This window comes from Oncorhynchus mykiss, chromosome 1 (assembly GCF_013265735.2).
Source record: "Oncorhynchus mykiss isolate Arlee chromosome 1, USDA_OmykA_1.1, whole genome shotgun sequence".
Lineage (NCBI taxonomy): Eukaryota > Metazoa > Chordata > Actinopteri > Salmoniformes > Salmonidae > Oncorhynchus > Oncorhynchus mykiss.
The window spans coordinates 71,905,049-71,927,218 of record NC_048565.1 but is presented as its reverse complement, the minus strand read 5'-3'; the positions used below and the strand labels follow the sequence as shown (position 1 = coordinate 71,927,218).

The following is a 22,170-nucleotide window of genomic DNA, read 5'->3' as shown; positions in this document are numbered from 1 at the left end:
CTTTTATGCGCTAAAAGTGCAGGGATTTGTCAAAATTGCGAGCTCTCACATAATAGGCGGATTGGTTGATTTTGCACTGAATTATGCGATCGTGGAATCCTGGAGGGACTGATTTAAGTGCCTTTGAACGGGGTATGGTAGTAGGAGGTACCAGGCACACCGGTTTGGGTCAAGAACTGCAACACAACTGGATTTTGATGCTCAACAGTTTCCGTCTGTATCAAGAATGGTCCACCAGCCAAATGACATCCAGCCAACTTGACGAAACAATGAGAAGCATTGGAGGCAACATGGGCCAGCATCCCTGTGGAACACTTTCGACACCTTGTAGAGTCCATGCCCCGACTAATTGAGGCTGCTCTGAGGGCAAAGGGGGGGGGGGGGGGGGGGGTGGTCCTCAATATTAGGAAGGTGTTCTTAATTTTTTGTTAACTCTGTAGATACATCACAATTTCTAGAAGGAGAAGGTAGATACTTTTGGTCATGTAGTGTATGTGGACACCTGCTCGTCGAACATCTCAGTCCAAAATCATGGGCATTAATATGTAGTTGGTCCCCCTTTTGCAGCTATAACAGCCTCTACTCTTCTGGGCTTTCCACTAGATGTTGGAACATCGCAGGGGGACTTGCTTCCATTCAGCCACAAGAGCATTAGTGAGGTCAGGCACAGATGTTGGTTGATTAGGCCTGGCTTACAGTCGGTGTTCCAATTCATCTCAAAGGTGTTCAATGGAGTTGAGGTCAGGGCTCTGTGCAGGCCAGTCAAGTTCTTCCACACCGTTCTCGATAAACCATTTATGTATGGACCTCGCTTGTGTACGGGGGCATTGTCATGCTGAAACAGGAAAGGGTCTTTCCCAAACTGTTGCCACAAAGTTGGAAGCACAGAATCGTCTGGAATGTCATTGTATGCTGTAGAGTTAAGATTGGAGCTAAAGGGCCTAGCACAAACCATGAAAACAGCCCCAGACCATTATTCCTCCTCCACCAAACTTCACAGTTGGTACTATGCATTCGGGCAGGTAGCGTTCTCCTTGCATCCACCAAACCCAGATTTGTCCGTCGGACTGCCAGATGGTGAAGCGTGATTCACCACTCTAGAGAATGTGTTTCTACGGCTCCAGATTCCAATGGCGGCAAGCTTTACACTACTCTAGCCGACTCTTTGCATTGCGCATGGTGATCTTAGGCTTGTGTGAGGCTGCTTGGCCATGGAAACCTCAACGACCAGTTATTGTGCTGACATTGCTTCCAGAGGCAGTTCGAACTTGGTAGTGAATGTTGCAACCGAGGATAGATACATTTTACACGCTACGCTCTTCAGCACTCGGGGGTCCTGTTAGCAGTTGAGCCGTCGTTGCTCCTAGACGTTTCCACTTCACAATAACAAGTTATAGTTGACCGGGGCAGCTCTAGCAGTGCAGAAATTTTACAAAGTCACTTGTTAAAAGTCACTGAGCTCTTCAATAAGGCCATTCTATTGCCAATGTTTGTCTATGGAGTTTGCATGGTTTGGTGCTTGATTATACATCTGTCAGCAACAGGTGTGGCTGAAATAGACAAATCCACTAATTTGAAGTGGTGTCCACATACTTTTGAATATATAGTCTACTACTGTATACACTTTCATTTCATGCCATTTGTTCCACATGCCAACCTAGATTGAAACCAGACAAAGCTCTCTAATGACTAATAGATCATTTGAGAGAGGAAGAGGAGATTTGTCAAAACTAGTTATAAACATACCAATGCAGTAGCGAGCCATGTTTCCTTTTTTAGCTCGGGGTAAGATGCTTGAGTTGGCACAGGAGGAGTGTTCAGGCATTTAAATCATTCTGTGACTGCATGTGCACACACTTTTAGTTTGTAGGTGCGTCACGGCGTCCGTAAGTACAACAGTAGTGAGGTCGTATATTTCCTTCCTTTAACTAGACTTTCCAGTGAAAGTCTGCTCAACAACCATGAAGAGCTCAACAAACATACATCACGTGTAGACTCTCTTTCTTTATCAATCTCTAAGAGGAGTAGGTCGTCAAGCCCTGGGTGATTCTGGTGAAGTGAAGCTAGATATTCAATAAACTCTGTCCTGCTTCTGTAAACAGAGTTGATATAAAGGAGGTCCAGATCAGGTCTGTTGTGTATAGTGGTAGTTGAGCTGGTATGTGCACTGTATACACTGTGTGTGTGTGTGTGTGTGTGTGTGTGTGTGTGTGTGTGTGTGTGTGTGTGTGTGTGTGTGTGTGTGTGTGTGTATCTCCTTCTGTCTTCTTCTCCTGTTTGAGTTGATCTCTTCTCTCATTTAGGGGACTGGGAGTGCTACCCGCTGGACCCCACTGTGTGGCATGTAAGTGACCGAATCTATTGTTCTATCTGTTGAAGTGAGTGTGTGTTTGTGTCTGTCAATTTTTTTTTTTTACAATGTGTGTCTTTATATGTAGTGTGTGTGGAGACAGATAGAGACAAAGAGAGAGACAGAGGGAAAGAGGGGGTAATGTGTTTGCTCCCAGGCTGCTGATTGAATCAGTGTGTTGTTCACAGCATCCGGTGACATGGCAGCCGTCCAAAGAGGGTGACCATCTAATTGGCCGAATCACCCTGAGCAAGAGGAGTGCTATGCCCAAAGAGGCCGGAGCACCGTTGGGGCTGAAGGTCAGAGCTCACGCCAGACACAACCACACTGTGTGTGTGTGTGTGTGTGTGTGTGTGTGTGTGTGTGTACATGACTATGTGTGTGTGTTTGTATGCGTGTGTTTTCTCAGGTGGTTGGGGGAAGGGTCACAGAGGCGGGCAGACTGGGAGCCTTCATCACTGTAGTCAAGAAGGGCAGTCTGGCCGACATCGTGGGACACCTTCGAGCAGGTATGCACAGAGGGTATGTGTGTGTCAGTGGAGGCTTGTGGGAGGAGCTATAGAAGGATGGACTCAATGTAATGGCTAGAATGGTACAAATTCAAACATGTGGTTTCCATATGCTTGATGTGTTCAATACTGTTCCATTTATTTTATTCCATTCCAGCCATTACAATGAGCCCGTCCTCCTAAAGCTCACCCCACCAGCCTCCTCTGGTGTGTGTAAGTGTGAGTACACGCGTGTGTATGTGTGTAGGTTTTGAAGAATGACAGGTCATTGTGTATTTTCAGGGGATGAGGTTCTGCAGTGGAACGGCAAGATGTTGCCAGGAGCAACACAGAAAGAAGTTTATAATATCATTCTCAATTCTCAAGCAGAACCTCAAGTGGAACTAGTGGTGTCCCGGCCCATTGGGTAAGTCAGAAATAAGAGACTTACCTTTGATGAAAAGACGGTGTACCCTGATAGACACTCTCTGATCAAGTCTCTGTCTGTATATTTAGTACTGGTGAGATAATGCTTAGGTTAGTCCATTGCCAATTTAGTTCCCCCCATTTCTTTCCAAGTTGTACGTTCATACACTTCCCCTCATGGATTTACAAGGAATGTACTGGTGTAAGAATTAGGGTGGAAACTCGCTTCAAACAATTCAAAACATCAATCCGGTGTTTTACATTTTTTGAAGGTCGAGTGAACGAGTGCCCTTTGAGGAGAAGGGGATGAAACAGAATTGGTCTCAATTGATTTGAGTTTCATTGTTCACACACATCCACATACAGAACCAGTCCAAAGTTTGGACACACCTACTTATTCAAGGGTTTTTCTTTATTTTTAATATTTTCTACATTGTAGAATAACAGTGAAGACATCAAAACGATGAATCATGTTGTAAAAAGTGTTCAACAAACTAAAATGTATTTTAAAGTAGCCACCCTTTGCCTTGATGACAGCTTTGCACTGTCTTGGCATTCTCTCTTGAGTTGGTGTCCTAACTTTTGACTGGTACTGTACATTTGGTTTTTATTTTGAACAGTTGTCTCTTTCTGACTTGTCTTGCTCCTTCCTAAAAAAAAATATTTATTTCCAAACACTTGCGAAGGGTGTATAAAGTCTATCAGTAAGTAAAGCTACAGTATTAGAGTCCCCTTCCAAACCAAATGATCCAAGCCCCCCACCCCACCCCACACCAACCACCCCCACACCCTGTGACCATAGAGCTGAAGAATGCCCTAATTAGTAGATGCAATAATGGATTGTAAAAATGTTTACTGGGTTGTAACATTTTTGTTTATTTATCCTAGTCCTTTTACATTTACCCTACTCTTCCCTTCTGTTTTTACCTACCAATATGTTGCAGTCAAGGCAACGCTTAACAATGGTGTCTTTGGACTTGTGTAATACTGTCCTGTCAGATTGTAGTGTGACTTTGACTGATATGTCTCTTTGGTTGTTTACAGTGATATCCCAAGAATCCCAGACACGTCCCACCCTCCATTAGAATCTAGTAGGTATCTCCTCTGGTCTCTCTCTCGCTCCCCCTTTCTCTCTCTCTCTCTCTCTCTCTCTCTCTCTCTCTCTCTCTCTCTCTCTCTCTCTCTCTTTATCTCTCTGTATCTCAGTTTCTTTTCAAACCTAGTTGTTAGGGGTTTAACTGGGCGAGATGCGTCTTGTCTTATTTCTGCCCTCACAGCAGGTTCCAGTTCATTTGAGTCCCAGAAGATGGAGCGGCCATCTATATCGGTCATGTCCCCCACCAGTCCCAGTACACTTAGAGACCACCCACAGCTAATGCCTGGACAGCTTGCAGTGAGTATACACCAACAGGTGTGTGTGTGTGTGTGTGTGTGTGTGTGTGTGTGTGTGTGTGTGTGTACGCACCAAACATTTGGGATTATTATGTATTTGTATGTGATAGTAATCTGGTTTATGGTGATCATTTCCATTGTGCGTGTGTGTGTGCGTGTGTGTGTGTGTGTTTCTGTATGTGTTTGTGTGTGTGTTTTCAGGTACTGCCCGGACAACTTTTAGTGAGTCCATACCAAAGGATTGTCATGTATTATGTCATGTATCATCAGTGCAGATATTTGGGGTTGTGTTATATTTAAGCAATAAGGCCCGAGGGGGTGTGGTATACGGCCAATATACCACAGCTAAGAGCTGTATCCAGGCACTCCACATTGCGTCGTTGTAAGAGGAATTCAATTCCTATATGTTCATTTACCAATTCAATTATAACAAAGCAAAACACTTTGTCTGTTTCTAAGAATTTGTAAGATTCTTATTTGCATAAAATAGACAAGGATCAGTCTCAATATTAATCAATTAGCATTTAACATAGGTTAAGGATTCCCTTTGCTTACTTTAGGCACACACATACATTCCTTCTTCCACAATGGTTATCATTTCCAATTCCCCCTTATCCATGCTACATAACCTCTTTCTTATGAACTAACATTATTAATCAGATATAGTAAAACAGGGAAGAATTCAATTAGTTATAGTTAAAGGTATATATTGTTTAGTCATTATTCATTATTCATAAAATTCATAACAGTCGTATATAAGAACAGCCCTTAGCCGTGGTATATTGGCCATATACCACAATCTCCCGAGGTGCCTTATTGCTATTATAAACTGGTTACCAATATAATTTGAGCAGTAAAAATGAATGTTTTGTCATATTCGTGGTATACAGTCTGATACACCACGGCTGTCAGCCAATAAGCCTTCAGGGCTCGAACCACCCAGTTTATAATTGTATATAGTCTGTAGCCTACATCATGCCTTTTAAGATGGGACTTTAAGATTGGCTCCTTCTGATCATGTACGTGTGTGTATCCATGTGTCTGTTCAGGTCAAGCTGTGGTATGATAAGGTGGGACACCAGCTGATTGTGAACGTGGTACAGGCTACAGAGCTGCCTCCCCGCCCGGATGGGCGTCCCAGAAACCCCTACGTCAAAATGTACTTCCTGCCAGACCGAAGGTACGTTAACAAAGTCTATCACTGACAGACTTTCACATAAGAGTCTGTAGACAGGAAGAAACCAACAACAAATGTCAACGTGTGTGTGTGTGTGTGTGTGTGTGTGTGTGTGTGTGCGCATTCTTGAGGGATCCTGCAAGTAAGCATTTCGCTGCACTGTTTATACCTGCTGTAAACTGTGTACGTGACAAATAATTGCTCATTTGATTTGATTTGGTGTGTGTGTGCACAGCGATAAGAGCAAGCGGAGGACTAAGACAGTGAAGAAGAGTGGAGAGCCAAAGTGGAACCAGACGTTTGTGTACTCCCACATCCACCGCAGAGACTTTCGCCAACACATGCTAGAGCTGACCATGTGGGACCAGCCTCGCTTACCTGACGAGAATAGCATGTTCATGGGAGAGGTACACACACACACACACACACACACAGACACACAGATACACAGACACACACAGGAATCAAATTAAATATTATTGGTTACATAGACATATTTAGCAGATGTAGCCGAAATACTTGTGTTCCTAGCTCCAACAGTGCAGTAGTATCTAACAATTCACAACAACACACACACATCTCAAAGTAAAATAAGGGATTTAAGAAATATATAAATATTAGGAGGAGAAAGCCCGAAGTGGTATTGACTAAAATATAGTAGAATACATTTACAATGCATTCAGAAATGATTCAGACCCTTTGACTTTTTCAACATTTTGTTACGTTACAGCCTTATTCTGAAATGGATTAAATAGGTTTTTCCCACTCATCAATCTACACACAATAGCCCATAATGACAAAGCAAAAACAGGTTTTTAGACATTTTTGCTGGAATATCCCATTTACATAACTATTCAGACCCTTTACTCAGTACTTTGTTGAAGCACCTTTGGCAGCGATTACAGCAGCGTCTTCTTGGGTATGACACTACAAGCCTGGCACACCTGTATTTGGGGAGTTTCTCCCATTATTTTCTGCAGATCCTTTCATGCTCTGCCACGTTGGATGGTGCCTATTGGCAAACTCCAAGCGGGCTGTCATGTGCCTTTTACTGAAAGGCACATTGTACTGGCTTCCGTCTGGCCACTCTATCATGAAGGTCTGATTGGTGGAGTACTGCAGAGATGGTTGTCCTTCTACAAGGTTCTCCCATCTCCACAGATAAACTATGGAGCTCTGTCAGAGTGTTCTTGGTCACCTCCCTGACAAAGCTCTTCTCCCCCGATTGCTCAGTTTGGCCAGGCGGCCAGCTCTAGGAAGAGTCTTGGTGGTTCCAAACTTCTTCCATTTAAAAATGATGTAACGCAACACAATGTGGAAGAATTCAAGGGGTCTGAATACTTTCTGAATGCACTGTGCAGATGAAATGTGTAAAGCATTATGTAAACATTATTAAAGTGACCAGTGTTCCATTATTAAAGTAACCAGTGAGTCCATGTCTATGTACATAGGGCAGCAGCCTCTAAGGTGCAGGGTTGACTAACCAAGTGGTAACCAGCTAGTGATGGCTAATTAACGGTCAGATGGCCTTGAGATAGAAGCTGTTTTTCAGTCTCTCGGTCCCAGCTTTGATGCACCTGTACTGACCTCGCCTTCTGGATGATAGCGGGGTGAACAGGCCGTGGCTCGGGTCGTTGATGTCCTTGATGATCTTTCTTTCTGGCCCTCCTGTGACATCAGGTGCTGTAGGTGTCCAGGAGGGCAGGCAGTGTGCCCCCAGTGATTTTTTTTGGGCAGACCGTACCACCCTCTGGAGAGCCTAGTGGTTGCGTGTGGTGCAGTTGCCGAACCGACAGGATGCTTTCAATTGTGCATCTAGGAGTGCATGAATTGCTGTCATTGGCCTTGTGTGTAACTGATTGATCTTGTTTATATTGGTTACGTATGTCTAGATCCTAATAGAGCTGGAGACAGCCCCGTTGGATGACAAGCCTCACTGGTACAAGCTGCAGACCCACGACGTGTCGTCTATCCCCCTGCCCTGGCCATCCCCTTACATGCCCCGCAGAAACACAGACACACCCAGCAAGAAGCTGCAGCGTAAGTCACAGACGGGTGCATGTCCGATGTGTGTTCACAATACATCTGTTTGTAATCTATGTGGTCTACTTACCCTATTGTGTGTGTGTGTGTGTGTGTGTGTGTGTGTGTGTGTGTGTGTGTGTTTGAGATATTACTGTATATAAATGTAGTTTGTGTGTGCAACAGGAGGTTGGTGGCACCTTAATTGAGGAGGATGGGCTCGTGGTAATGGCTGGAGCGGAATATGTGGAATGGTATCAAATATGCCATTTCATTTGCTCTGTTCCGCCCATTATTATGAGCCGTTCTCCCCTCAGCAGCCTTCTGTGGTGTGTGTGTGTGTGTGTGTTTGTGTCGGCATGCATGTCTATATCAATGTAGTCTGCTTACCCCATTCCTTCTGTCTGTGCCTGTGTTTTCCATGTGTGCCAACCATTGTGCAGGTTCTCAGCGTGTTAAAGAGCCTGAGTACGATGACACTGGACCTATGTCTAAAGGTGGGTGGGGCCATGGGCATGCTGTCTTACTGAGAGACACATTCCATCAACATTCTACAACTTAATATTTGGTTCTGTTGACGTCAGGACACTGGGCCTCAGAAAACGACCCTGCTGTATTTGTGTGTGTGTGTGTGTGTGTGTGTGTGTGTGTGTGTGTGTGTGTGTGTGTGTGTGTGTGTGTGTGTGTGTGTGTGTGTGTGTGTGTGTGTGTGTGTGTGTGTGTGTGTGTGTGTGTCTGTGTGTGTGTGTCTGTGTGTGTCTGTGTGTGTCTGTGTGTGTCTGTGTGTGTCTGTGTGTGTCTGTGTGGGTGTGTGTGGGTGTGTGTGTGTGTGTGCGTGCGTGCGTGCGTGCGTGTGTGCGTGCGTGCGCACTTATGTTAAAGCAGGGACAGTGGGTAACTTTGAGTTCAAACCGGCATGAGTAGTTTGTTTTAGTATTGTCATAGATCTGAGGGCTGCAATTGGCAGGTTGGCATTTATTGTCACAAATCTTGCCCTGGAGGCAGTTCTGCAGAGTGGTCACTAGCTGGCAAAGCCACAAAGTCATAAAATCTGATTTTAAACTTAACCCTAACCTTAATCACAGTGCTAACCCTAACATTAAATTAAGACAAAAAAAAGAAAAAAGTTTTACGATATGGACCATTTCAAAAATCTCAGTTCTGCCTTGAGGGCAAGATTCATGACAATAAATGTCAACTTGCCTGCAATTGTGCCAGTTTGGGACAATATATCGTATGTATGTTTGATGTTATGAGCACAGCTTCTCTCCCCCTGTGGGTGTGTGTGTAGCTGCCGAGAGGGGTTCGCGGGAGAGGGGGAGGCAGCAGAAGGATCCCCACGCCACCACTCTGGAGGTGCCGGAGCAGAAGAGGACACCCCAGCATCGCTCTCGATCTGTCTCTCCTCACAGAGAGGAACAGGGCAGGGGGCGATCACGACCCGCCAATGTACCCACCCAGAGGTGAGAGGAGAGGAGAGGGGGGAGAAGGGGTGTTGATGAAGAAAAGGGTGAGGAGAGGAAAGGGAGGAGAACTTGAAGGACCACTTTTTGTTTTGCCGTTTCCGTGACCCAGAACAAATAGCGCTGAGAATATTTATTTTGTACAGTGTTACCACAGCTAAAAGCCTTGTTCTCCCCCTTATCTCTTTCCATCTCTCTCCCTGTCCCATATCTCCATATCTCACCCCTCTGTATCAGGAGTTTGGATGATGAGATCCACCATAGTAGGAGGTCTCGTTCTCCCACCCGCTACTACGACTCTACCAGAGGACACTACCAGGAGCAGGACTATGTAGATGACAGGTGTGTGTGTGTGTGTGTGTGTGTGTGTGTGTGTGTGTGTGTGTGTGTGTGTGTGTGTGTGTGTGTGTGTGTGTGTGTACAATCAGTTGGCCATGGATTCCCTCTCCCTGCCATCTCTTTCAGTTCAGACAGTACCTTCGGTTTAATTTCTTCCTTTGTGTTCTTCTTTCTGTGATTCGGCACAATGAATTGTGGGGACTATGTTTGGATATGGCTGGCCACTTGTTTGTTTGGTCTCTGTTGTTTGTTGATTAAGACTCGATTAAGTTATTGCCATGAGACAAGAGCTGCTGTCATCGGAGTAGGTAGAGGTTTCCCCTAACCACTGACACAGGGTCAGATTTGTTCATCCCCTGTAATGGTTAGGGTTGGGAAATTGGGTAGAGTCATCTGATAGATCTATGGTTAGGGGTAACTTCTACCTCTCCCATTGTTCTCCGCTGGCTCAGCTTTGTATCTCTGTTCTTTCTCTGTCCTCTGGTTTGGCTTCGTTGTTTACTTCCTCATGTGTCATCCATCCCCATGGTAACTACAGTGAGGTCATCCTGATCCACCAGTCAATGCGGGGCAAAAGTGCAGAATGCCTACACACTGAAAGGTAAACAGGTGTCATCACATGTTTTATTTGATATTGAAATATTATTATTAGTAGTGGTAGTATTAGATATGATCATCATCCTCATTCGCACTATCCTTATCAGCCTTTATCCTTAGCCTTTTTATACATGAATATTGGAGCTGCATAAAGATGGGTGTATATTTCTTGATGACTTCACTCAATCTCCTAAATGCGTCATCATGTGTGTGAGAGAGTGATGGATCTTTCAGTGTGTCCATCCTGTCCCGTGTGACAGTGACGCAACACATACCCACCCAGACATCAACACTGGGACTGTCCACCACTGACCGCACATAGCCTCTGTTGACCCTGGCCAATGCCTGAGGGGCTGCTAGTTATTCAGAGTTAGCGTCATGTAGCTATTCTGGTCCATTCATAGCCGAATGAATGTTCCTCCAACATTAGAGGCCACTTTAGTTCAGCGCGTTACTGGAAGGCAGGTAGTCTAGCGGTTAAGAGCGTTGGGCCAGTAACCCAAAGGTTGCTGGTTTGGAACCGACTAGGCGAAACATTTGTCGATGTGCCCTTAAAGCAAGGCACTTAACCCTAATTGCTGCTGTAAGTCGCTCTGGATAAGAGTGTCTGTAAAAATGTAAAAGATCCAGTATATTCGACAAAGGTGCAATACTGTCCCAGTGAGCCCACCCACATAGGTAAGTGGTAAAGTATGGCTGGTAGAGCCTGACATACATGCACTCAGCTGGCATGCTGCTCTCCTGTCTTTCTTTAGTAGTATTTCAGGAACCATGTTTACATTCTGTTAATCCATCTTCCTCCTTCCCCGTTTTCTATCTACGTCTCCTGCATGCATACATGCGTCACACGACTCACCCAGGGGCTCTCCTAGACACAGTACCACACTTCCCCCTAAGATGCCTCTCTTAGTCAATGGCATCCACAAGGACATTTACAGGTAGGTGGAAGAAGAAGAGAGCGAGGTTGTGTTAGAAAATGTCTCCCCTCCCAACTTTGTACCGCCGTCAGTGTTGATACTTCTGTAGTTTTATGTTCAGGAGGTAACATCCCTTGAGTTGACCTCGTATGTCTACATCATATGCACCCGACTGTATCCTGGTCTTACTGATGTTTATCTTCCGGATTTTCTGGGATGAATTCCATCAATTGTCTTTGGGCAAGTATTGAAAGTAGTCCAGTTTGCAAAAACAGTTCTCTTGCCCATGTGAGTATTGTCCATAGTTGTCGGCTACCACATCCTTTCCCACTCTTGGCCTCTGTTTGTTTGATGTTAAGTTGTTTTTTGTTGTCTCTTTATTGCATGCTTTTTATATGTTACTCTTTTCATTGTCTTGAGTAAAGTTCCACACTGCCTGCATGTTTAAAGACTGGCTCAATGGTGCGTTCCAGCGTTCTCACGGCAATACGCAGCTCTTTCACACAACACGTTCTCAGGTTTACAGACGAGGTCACCATTAGGTAAGACACACACACCTTCAGCCCTCAGTGACCTCCTCATACTATGTTCACAAACTCCTCTGACAACCGGAGAACAGGTCTCCATGACAACCTGGCTATCTCACGACCTGACAATGTCTTCAGTGTTGGGGAAGCTACTCTGAAAATATATTTTACCAAGCTACCAGTTACTTCTCACTTTAAAAGTTAAGCTACACTAAAGCTACCCTTGTGAAAAATATAGTTTACTTAACTTAAGTTACTATGAAAAAGTAGTTAACTACGAAAAAGTATCATATTTAAATCTGAAATGTCATGGACTAAAAACGATGTTTCAAGTGAGAATTTGGCAGGTCTGATGCTAACAAACAAAAAGGTATTCTTGTCTACCACCAATATTTTATTTTTGCAAAAAAAGTAGTGTGTACTTCCAGTAGTTAGCTACACCACTACATGGTAATAAAGTATTTAACTACTGAAAACACTACCAATATTGGAATTTAGTTCAAATACAACTGTCAATGCAGTTAAATTACTACTTGAAATACATAGAGTTCACTACTCCCCAACACTGAATGACTTGTATTGACTTCAATCAATCATCGGATCACTTAAAACAACGTTCAGACTAGCATGTCCTTTATGATTTAAGTACCTAACATCTCTTTCCTTTCCATGTTCCTCTTCTTTGTTCTGTGTCCCCTCCTCTCCACCCCTACATTGGATGGCATGTTATTGAGCTAGTGATCTACATACCTCTCTGGACAGGGTTAAGACTAGGAGTGCTAGCACCAACTGTCTGAACCCAGAAAGGAACCATAGTGTTCCTTCACCAGATCCCCAAAGGTACCAGCCCACTGACCTGTACACTGCCTGCATCCAGCCTCAGACAATCTACCACCTGTGTGTGTGTGTGTGTGTGTGTGTGTGTGTGTGTGTGTGTGTGTGTGTGTGTGTGTGTGTGTGTGTGTGTGTGTGTGTGTGTGTGTGTGTGTGTGTGTGTGTGTGTGTGTGTGGGGACAGTGTGGTGGATGTAGTTTTAAGTACACCCTTAAGGTTTGTGCATAAGGATTGGTATAGTACTAGTACAAGTATCTGTAGTAATCCATTCTCTTTGTGGATCTGCTGGAGTGACTGTTTGTACATAGCTACTTTATGAGCTGTCTTAAAGACAGGGTCCTTTTTTGTTGGAGTAGTCTGAAATTATCTGGGCATTTTTGTGGTAACAGCCTTAAACTGAGACTCAGAGATATGATAGACCCATGAACTCGATACAGCCCCTATGAGAGTGCAGTTGATCCATGATGCATGTGTTTCTCTGTGTGTCCACCGGGGGTGCTGCTGGGTCTCAGCTGCTCCCAGTCTCTGCCCCGCAGACGCCCCGCCAGCCCCAGGATTCTAATCCAACACGCCTCCCCAGAAGACGACAGGTATCCCTTCCCCACTGCTCCCACCCCAACCCCCCTGTTAGCAGCTGACCCCAACCCCAACCCTAACCCCCACACCTGTACTAAACCCAAATGCAAACACTGATAATTAGCTAACTTCTAACCCTAAACATATCACAATCGATCATTTTTCTCTATGGGACTATGTACAGTGTCTTTTGGCATAGTATGGACTAGTTTCTTGTGTTTGTTCTTTATAATCCCTGTGGCTTGTAGTTTTTATTCTAGAATCTAACAGTCTGCAGGTTGTGTTCCACAATCCAGATTGTATTCTAGCATTCTAGAAGCCTCTATCTTCTCCTTATCTTCTCCTTTAGAATCGCTGAGCTTTGATAAGGATTTCAGAAGTTTTTATGTGTCTACTGCATTGCCAACTGAGCTTTTATCATTATCACTAATGTGTGTCTTTAATATTCATAACAAATTCAACGTAATTCAGGATTAAAGTTGAGTTTATATCTATGTAAGTGGTGTGTGTGTGTGTGTGTGTGTTCATGTGTGTGCGTGTGTGCGTGTGCTTTTGTGCGTGTGTCTGTGTGTCTGTGTTTCTCATCATGTCATCTCATCACCTTCGTGTTTGTGGTGTGTATGAAGCAAATGGATGATGGAACCTCTAGTACCTAGACAGGAGACAGTTAACCACCTCAGTGCAAAGAAGAGGTACACACACACATACACACACATTACTTGTTCAATGAATACATGTGTGCCGCTTCTTCACGATCATTGTTCCGTACTCCATATTCCATTGATGTGTATTGACAACTTAATCAAATCAATCGCCTAACTGGCTTGTCTTCTGTAGAGCATAAGGCTAGACGTTTCATGACGAATAGAAAATCAGACTTCTCTCACTTACCCCAGCTGTTTACCCCTGTCCCATACTCTCTCCGTTTATTTATTCATTCCTTCATCCGTTTCTTTCTGTTTTCCACTCATCTCCCATCTCCCAGGCAAACTCGGAGCCTGGACTCATCCACCTGTCACACTCTGGGCAAGAAGCTCCCTGACAACGACAGGTAAGGGGGCCAATCATAGCATATACCCTGATTTTTGTTTATCAACATCATCACTTCCGGCCCAATCCTCAAACTTTCATAAAATCTCCCGTTCACATCAGCACAGAATTGAAATTAAAGTTTGAGTCGAGCATGTGAATCTCATTGCGAGATTCATCCTGCCATCATAGTCTGTCCCCTCCCACAAATTCCCAGTCTAGGATGAAGTTCACTTTAGACACTGATCTAAGATCAGTTTTCCCCCACAATAATTGAGGTTAGGATTTGTTTGGGGTAAACTGATCCTAAATCTGCACCTATATGGTGACTTTTACCTCGTGGGGATCCCCCTCTTTTCTGTCCACCAGTTCATCCACATTACCACAATTTCAAACGCTGATTTCAGAATAATCTATCAGATTAAGTCACGTACACATGTACTGTACTGGGCTGCAGTGCAGTACAGCGGTTAGCATGGGGATGCTAACATAATCATGAAAGCGTGGGTCAGGATTCTCTGAGATGGAGGCAAGATGAGCTTGCGTTTGTAATTGGCAGTTCAGTATCAAAGTGGGGTCTTTCCTAATATGGAATAAGGTAGTTTGACCTGCACCTTTAACAATGTTGTCTTCTGAGATGTCTCTCACACTGTGTATGCTGATTTCAATATGTTTGACAAAGCTCCTTCTTTTCTTTTCATCATTTTTCCTTTCTTTCCTCTTTTCCTCTTCTGTTATTTTCTTTCATTTTTGCATGCTGCGACTTTGTGCACACGGTGTGTATGGTGTGTGTGTTGGGGCCCCCAGAATAAAGCCCACCTCCATCCTGAGGGGGTCCCGAGGACGGCCCCCTCCCCTGCGGCCTCTCGGTAAGGGGACCCTCCAGGAGTTGGCCCCGGGCTCACCCCAACCATACAGGTGCTGACCTCTGACCCCTCACCTCAGTGGCCTTGGAGGAGCAGCCTGAGAGAGAAAGAGCTGTTGCCTTCCTCCTCCATGATTCCACTGCCTATAATGCACTATTTATTTGATATTGTACCCCAGCCATGGGCCTGTGTGTGTGTGTGTGTGTGTGTGTGTGTGTGTGTGTGTGTGTGTGTGTGTGTGTGTGTGTGTGTGTGTGTGTGTGTGTGTGTGTGTGTGTGTGTGTGTGTGTGTGCGTGCGTGCGTGCGTTTGTGTGTAAGTGTACACTGAGTGTACAAAACATTAAGAACATAACATAGACTGACAAGGTGAATCCAGGTGAAAACTGTGATCCTTTATTGATGTCACTTGTTAAATCCACTTCAATCAATGTAGATGAAGGGGAGGAGACAGGTTAAAGAAGGATTTTTAAACCTTGAGACAATTGCGACATGGATTGTGTATGCCACTCAGAGGGTGAAGGATGGGGTGAAGACAAAAGCGGGTGAAGACAAAAGGGGAAGGGTGGGTTGCCACTCAATATTAGTAAGGTGTCCTTAATGTTTTGTACACTCAATAATGCTAATTGTCTGTTTTTCTTGGTCTAAATGTGTCAAGCTGTTTTTGCTACAAGACCTCACACCAGCCACACTGAAACGCATATTGCGCATAGTACACTTCCCCTCACTTTCCTACCAAGCTTGACTCTGTCTCGTGCTCTTCTTAGATCCTATGTTTCAAAACTCTGTCTAACTAGAGGCCTCCCGGGTGGCGCAGTGGTATAACGGCGCTGTATTGCAGCGCCAGCTGTGCCATCAGAGACTCTGGGTTCGCGCCCAGGTTCTGTCGTAACCGGCCGCGACCGGGAGGTCCGTGGGGCGACGCACAATTGGCCTAGTGTCGTCCGGGTTGGCCGGTAGGGATGTCCTTGTCTCATCGAGAACCAGCGACTCCTGTGGCGGGCCGAGCGCAGTGCGCGCTAACCAAGGTTGCCAGGTGCACAGTGTTTCCTCCGACACATTGGTGCAGCTGGCCTCCGTGTTGGATGCGCGCTGTGTTAAGAAGCAGTGCGGCTTGGTTGGGTTGTGTATCGGAGGACGCATGACTTTCAACCTTCGTCTCTCCCGAGCCCGTACAGGAGTTGTAGCGATGAGACAATATAGTAGCTACTAAAAACAATTGGATACCACGAAATTGGTGAGAAAAGGGGGTAAAAAAATGAATAAACAGTAGTAGTGGTTGCATTCTCTCATCCTCTCTCTCGTTCCATCTCTCTCTCTATCTCTCAGGGGCCACCTCCAAGGTGGTGCGTCTCTGTCCTCCTCAGTGATGTCCTCGTCAGCAGCTCGCAGGGTCAGACAACTCCCACAGGTCCCAGACAAGAGCAGCAGCCCCGTAGAGCAAGGTGTGGAAAGTGTGGCTTTCTTGACTTGATTTTGTCTGTAAACGTGAGTGAGTGAGTGAGTGAGTCATTAAATGTGGGTGTGCAGTGATTAATTGTGGGTGTATATATTTTTGCTATTTCCTCCCTGTATGTATGTGTGTGTCTAGCCCTAGCAGCAGAGGAGCGTGTTCGTCAGCTCCAGATGAAGGTGCAGCAGAGGGACTCCTATAGGAGTTCTGCTGCTCCGTCCACTTCTAGCAGGGACGTGGAGAGGGTGCTCAAGAGCAAACGCGAGGTCAGTCACCTGTCACTTGAGGTCAGCCCCTAACCCTAACCCTCTTTGTATTTCTCCATTTCTCTCTGTCCCTCTCTCTCTCTCGCTCCCCATATCCCTGTCCGTTTGTTCCTCTCAATTCAATTCAATTCAAGGGGATTTATTGGCATGGCAAACATATGTTAACATTGCTAAAGCAAGTGGAGTAGATAATATACAAAAGTGAAATAAACAATAAAAATGAACAGTAAACATTACACTCACAGAAGTTCCAATAGAATAGACATTACAAATGTCATATTATGTATATATACGGTGTTGTAACGATGTACAAATGGTTAAAGTACAAAGGGAAAATAAATAAGCATAAATGTTGGGTTGTATTTACAATGGTGTTTGTTCTTCACTGGTTGACCTTTTCTTGTGGCAACAGGTCACAAATCTTGCTGCTGTGATGGCACACTGTGGTATTTCACCCAATAGATATGGGAGTTTATCATAATTGGGTTTGTTTTCAAATTCTTTGTGGATCTGTGTAATCTGAGGGAAATATGTGTCTCTAATATGGTCATTGGGCAGGAGGTGAGGAAGTGCAGCTCAGTTTCCACCTCATTTTGTGGGAAGTGTGCACATAGCCTATCTTCTCTTGAGAGCCAGGTCTGCCTTCGGCGGCCTTTCTCAATAGCAAGGCTATGATCATTGAGTATGTACATAGTCAAAGCTTTCCTTGAGTTTGGGTCAGTCACAGTGGTCAGGTATTCTGCCACTGTGTATTCTCTGTTTAGGTCCAAATAGCATTCTAGTTTGCTCTGTTTTTTTGTTAATTCTTTCCAATGTGTCAAGTAATTATCTTTTTTTTTTCTCATGATTTGGTTGGGTCTAATTGTGTTGCTGTCCTGGGGCTATGTGGGGTGTGTTTGTGAACAGAGCCTCAGGACCAGCTTGCTTAGGGGACTTCTCCAGCTTCTCTCTGTAGGTGATGGCTTTGTTATGCAAGGTTTGGGAATCGCTTCCTTTTAGGTGGTTGTAGAATTTAACAGCTCTTTTCTGGATTTTGATAATTAGCGGGAATCGGCCTAATTCTGCTCTGCATGCATTATTTGGTGTTCTACGTTTTACACTGAGGATATTTTTTTAGAATTCTGCATGCAGTCTCAATTTGGTGTTTGTCCCATTTTGTGAATTCTTGGTTGGTGAGCGGACTCCAGACCTCACAACCATAAAGGGCAATGGGTTCTATCACTGATTTAAGTATTTTTAGCCAGATCCTAATTGGTATGTCAAATTCTATGTTCCTTTTCATGGCATAGAATGCCCTTCTTGCCTTGTCTCTCAGATCGTTCACAGCTTTATGGAAGTTACCTGTGGTGCTGATGTTTAGGCCAACGTATGTATAGTTTTTTGTGTGCTCTAGGGTAACGGTGTCTAGATGGAATTTGTATTTGTGGTCCTGGCGACTGGACCTTTTTTGGAACACCATTATTTTGGTCTTACTGAGATTTACTGTCAGGGCCCAGGTCTGACAGAATCTGTGCAGAATATCTTGGTGCTACTGTAGGCCCTCCTTGGTTGGTGACAGAAACACCAGATCATCAGCAAACAGTAGACATTTGACTTCAGATTCTAGTAGGGTGAGGCCGGGTGCTGCAGATTTTTCTAGTGCCCTCGACAATTTTTTGATATACAGTGCCTTGCGAAAGTATTCGGCCCCCTTGAACTTTGCGACCTTTTGCCACATTTCAGGCATCAAACATAAAGATATAAAACTGTATTTTTTTGTGAAGAATCAACAACAAGTGGGACACAATCATGAAGTGGAATGACATTTATTGGATATTTCAAACTTTTTTAACAAATCAAAAACTGAAAAATTGGGCGTGCAAAATGATTCAGCCCCCTTAAGTTAATACTTTGTAGCGCCACCTTTTGCTGCAATTACAGCTGTAAGTCGCTTGGGGTATGTCTCTATCAGTTTTGCACATCGAGAGACTGACATTTTTTCCCATTCCTCCTTGCAAAACAGCTCGAGCTCAGTGAGGTTGGATGGAGAGCATTTGTGAACAGCAGTTTTCAGTTCTTTCCACAGATTCTCGATTGGATTCAGGTCTGGACTTTGACTTGGCCATTCTAACACCTGGATATGTTTATTTCTGAACCATTCCATTGTAGATTTTGCTTTATGTTTTGGATCATTGTCTTGTTGGAAGACAAATCTCCGTCCCAGTCTCAGGTCTTTTGCAGACTCCATCAGGTTTTCTTCCAGAATGGTCCTGTATTTGGCTCCATCCATCTTCCCATCAATTTGAACCATCTTCCCTGTCCCTGCTGAAGAAAAGCAGGCCCAAACCATGATGCTGCCACCACCATGTTTGACAGTGGGGATGGTGTGTTCAGCTGTGTTGCTTTTACGCCAAACATAACGTTTTGCATTGTTGCCAAAAAGTTAAATTTTGGTTTCATCTGACCAGAGCACCTTCTTCCACATGTTTGGTGTGTCTCCCAGGTGGCTTGTGGCAAACTTTAAACTACACTTTTTATGGATATCTTTAAGAAATGGCTTTCTTCTTGACACTCTTCCATAAAGGCCAGATTTGTGCAATATATGACTGATTGTTGTCCTATGGACAGAGTCTCCCACCTCAGCTGTAGATCTCTGCCGTTCATCCAGAGTGATCATGGGCCTCTTGGCTGCATCTCTGATCAGTCTTCTCCTTGTCTTCTCCTTCTCCTTCTTCTTCTCCTTCTCCTTGAGCTGAAAGTTTAGAGGGACGGCCAGGTCTTGGTAGATTTGCAGTGGTCTGATACTCCTTCCATTTCAATATTATCGCTTGCACAGTGCTCCTTGGGATGTTTAAAGCTTGGGAAATATTTTTGTATCCAAATCCGGCTTTACACTTCTTCACAACAGTATCTCGGACCTGCCTGGTGTGTTCCTTGTTCTTCATGATGCTCTCTGCGCTTTTAACGGACCTCTGAGACTATCACAGTGCAGGTGCATTTATACAGAGACTTGATTACACACATGTGATTGTATTTATCATCATTAGTCATTTAGGTCAACATTGGATCATTCAGAGATCCTCACTGAACTTCTGGAGAGAGTTTGCTGCACTGAAAGTAAAGGAGCTGAATAATTTTGCACGCCCAATTTTTCAGTTTTTGATTTGTTAAAAAAGTTTGAAATATCCAATAAATGTCGTTCCACTTCATGATTGTGTCCCACTTGTTGTTGATTCTTCACAAAAAAATACAGTTTTATATCTTTATGTTTGAAGCCTGAAATGTGGCAAAAGGTCGCAAAGTTCAAGGGGGCCGAATACTTTCGCAAGGCACTGTATATGTTGGAGAGGGTGGTGCTTAAGCTGCATCCCTGTCTCACCCCATGGCCCTGTGGGAAGAAATTTTAACCGCACACTTGTTGTTTGTGTACATGGATTTTATAATGTCGTATGTTTTTGCCCAAACACCACTTTCCATCAATTTGTATAGCAGACCCTCATGCCAAAATGAGTCAAAGTATTTTTTAAATCAACAAAGCATGAAATTATTTGCCTTTGTTTTGATTTGTTTGTTTGTCAATTAGGGTGTGCAGGGTGAATACGTGGTCTGTCGTATGATAATTTGGTAAAAAGCCAATTTGACATTTGCTCAGTATATTGTTTTCACTGAGGAAATGTACGAGTCTGCTGTTAATGATAATGTAGAGGATTTTCCCAAGGTTGCTGTTGACGCATATCCCACAGTAGTTATTGGGGTCAAATTTTTCTCCACTTTTGTGGATTGGAGTGATCAGTCCTTGGTTCCAAATATTGGGGAAGATGCCAGAGCTGAGGAGGATGTTAAAGAGTTTTAGTATAGCCAATTGGAATTTGTTGTCTGTATATTTTATCATTTCATTGAGGATACCATCAACACCACAGGCCTTTTTGGGTTGAAGGGTTTTTATTTTTGTCCTGTAGTTCATTCAAGGTAATTTGAGAATCCAGTGGGTTCTGGTAGTCTTTAATAGTTGATTCTAAGATTTGTATTTGATCATGTATATGTTTTTGCTGTTTGTTCTTTGTTATAGAGCCAAAAAGATTGGAGAAGTGGTTTACCCATACATCTCCATTTTGGATAGATAATTCTTTATGTGGTTTGTTTAGTGTTTTCCAATTTTTCCAGATGTGGTTACAGTCTATGGATTCTTTAATTACATTGAGCTGATTTCTGACGTTCTGTTCCTTCTTTTTTTTCTTTTTCCAGTGTATTTCTGTATTGTTTTAGTGATTCACCATAGTGAAAGCTTAGACTCAGGTTTTCCGGTCTCTATGTTTTTGGTTGGACATGTTTCTCAATTTCTTTCTTAGATTTTTGCATTCTTCCTCTAACCATTTGTCATTGTAATATTTTCTTTGGTTTTCTATTTGAGATTTTTAGATTTGATAGGGAAGCTGAGAGGTCAAATATACTGTTAAGATTTTCTACTGCCAAGTTTACATCTTCACTATTACTCTGGAATGTTTTATCCAGGAAGTTGTCTAAAAGGGATTGAATTGCTGTCACGTCCAGGTAGGTGTTTGTCCCCCTGTGTGCTGAGGGTGTCAGGTTCTTGTCCGGTTCTAGCATTTAGGTCACCACCAACTAGTACATGTCCCTGGGCCTGGAAATTATTGATTTCACCCTAAGGGGATTCTATTGGGGGGATATAGGTAGCACACAGGACATTTTTCTCTGTTAATATGATTTCCTTTTGAATTTCTAGCCAAATGTAAAATGTTCCTGTTTTGATTAATTTAATGGAGTGAGTTAGGTCTGCTCTATACCAAATTAGCTTTCCCCCTTGAGTCCCTTCCCTCTTTCACACCTGGTAGTTTGGTGGATGGTACTACCAGCTCTCTGTAACCTAGAGGGCAACCAGTGGGTCCATCTCCTCTATACCAGGTTTCTTGTAGGATGACAATGTCTGTATTTCCGATTTCTTTGATGAAGTCCAGGTTCCTGCTCTTTAGGCCAAAGGCAGATGACCTCAGGCCTTGGATATTCCAGGATGTGATAGTGAAGGCTTTGTGTTCCACATGTTGGTCATGTGGTTTGGCCTCAGGCCAGTAAGTGTGAGCAGAGCCTGCTGAGCATCTGGTACATGCCATTGGCTTGGGTTAGTGTAAGAGTGGGGGTTGGGCCTGTTTGCCTGCTCACGGCCTGGGCGTATGCGTGACTTCCATGTTAAGGCCCACTTTGCGGGGGTGGTGTACATGGGGTGGGCAGGAGGGACATAGGTCTGATCTGAGGGGACCTAAATGGGGTGTGGGCATGGTTGACTTATGTGGGGTGTTGATTGGTTGGGGTGGGGGTGGGTTGTCCCACAGGTCTGGGAGAGTGTCTCGCTGGTCTGAGCGGGGTGTCTGTTGCTTCTGTGTGAATTGTTGGCAGCTGGCTGAGTTTGACAGCGATGTCCTTTAGAGTCTGGCGAAGGTGGGCACTGCTGCCTT

General features: G+C 44.1%; 1 protein-coding gene across 7 annotated transcripts in view; it reads left to right on the top strand.

Annotated features, from left to right (window-relative positions):
• LOC110528651 (regulating synaptic membrane exocytosis protein 1) overlaps positions 1 to 22,170 on the top strand; it is a 65,506-nt gene that overhangs the window by 34,511 nt on the left and 8,825 nt on the right. The window contains exons 7-27 of one of the 7 annotated variants that reach the window (XM_036984542.1): positions 2,304 to 2,344; positions 2,539 to 2,649; positions 2,760 to 2,859; positions 3,142 to 3,265; positions 4,309 to 4,355; positions 4,533 to 4,657; positions 4,858 to 4,878; positions 5,706 to 5,836; positions 6,069 to 6,240; positions 7,726 to 7,873; positions 8,299 to 8,352; positions 9,147 to 9,318; positions 9,556 to 9,660; positions 10,196 to 10,258; positions 12,437 to 12,538; positions 13,045 to 13,122; positions 13,735 to 13,800; positions 14,094 to 14,159; positions 14,945 to 15,055; positions 16,331 to 16,446; positions 16,593 to 16,741. In XM_036984542.1, the coding sequence (XP_036840437.1) occupies positions 2,304 to 2,344; positions 2,539 to 2,649; positions 2,760 to 2,859; positions 3,142 to 3,265; positions 4,309 to 4,355; positions 4,533 to 4,657; positions 4,858 to 4,878; positions 5,706 to 5,836; positions 6,069 to 6,240; positions 7,726 to 7,873; positions 8,299 to 8,352; positions 9,147 to 9,318; positions 9,556 to 9,660; positions 10,196 to 10,258; positions 12,437 to 12,538; positions 13,045 to 13,122; positions 13,735 to 13,800; positions 14,094 to 14,159; positions 14,945 to 15,055; positions 16,331 to 16,446; positions 16,593 to 16,741 (2,102 nt within the window). The remainder of the gene's footprint in view (positions 1 to 2,303; positions 2,345 to 2,538; positions 2,650 to 2,759; positions 2,860 to 3,141; positions 3,266 to 4,308; positions 4,356 to 4,532; positions 4,658 to 4,857; positions 4,879 to 5,705; positions 5,837 to 6,068; positions 6,241 to 7,725; positions 7,874 to 8,298; positions 8,353 to 9,146; positions 9,319 to 9,555; positions 9,661 to 10,195; positions 10,259 to 12,436; positions 12,539 to 13,044; positions 13,123 to 13,734; positions 13,801 to 14,093; positions 14,160 to 14,944; positions 15,056 to 16,330; positions 16,447 to 16,592; positions 16,742 to 22,170) is intronic. The other 6 variants (XM_036984535.1, XM_036984553.1, XM_036984562.1 and 3 more) reach the window with 6 other exon arrangements.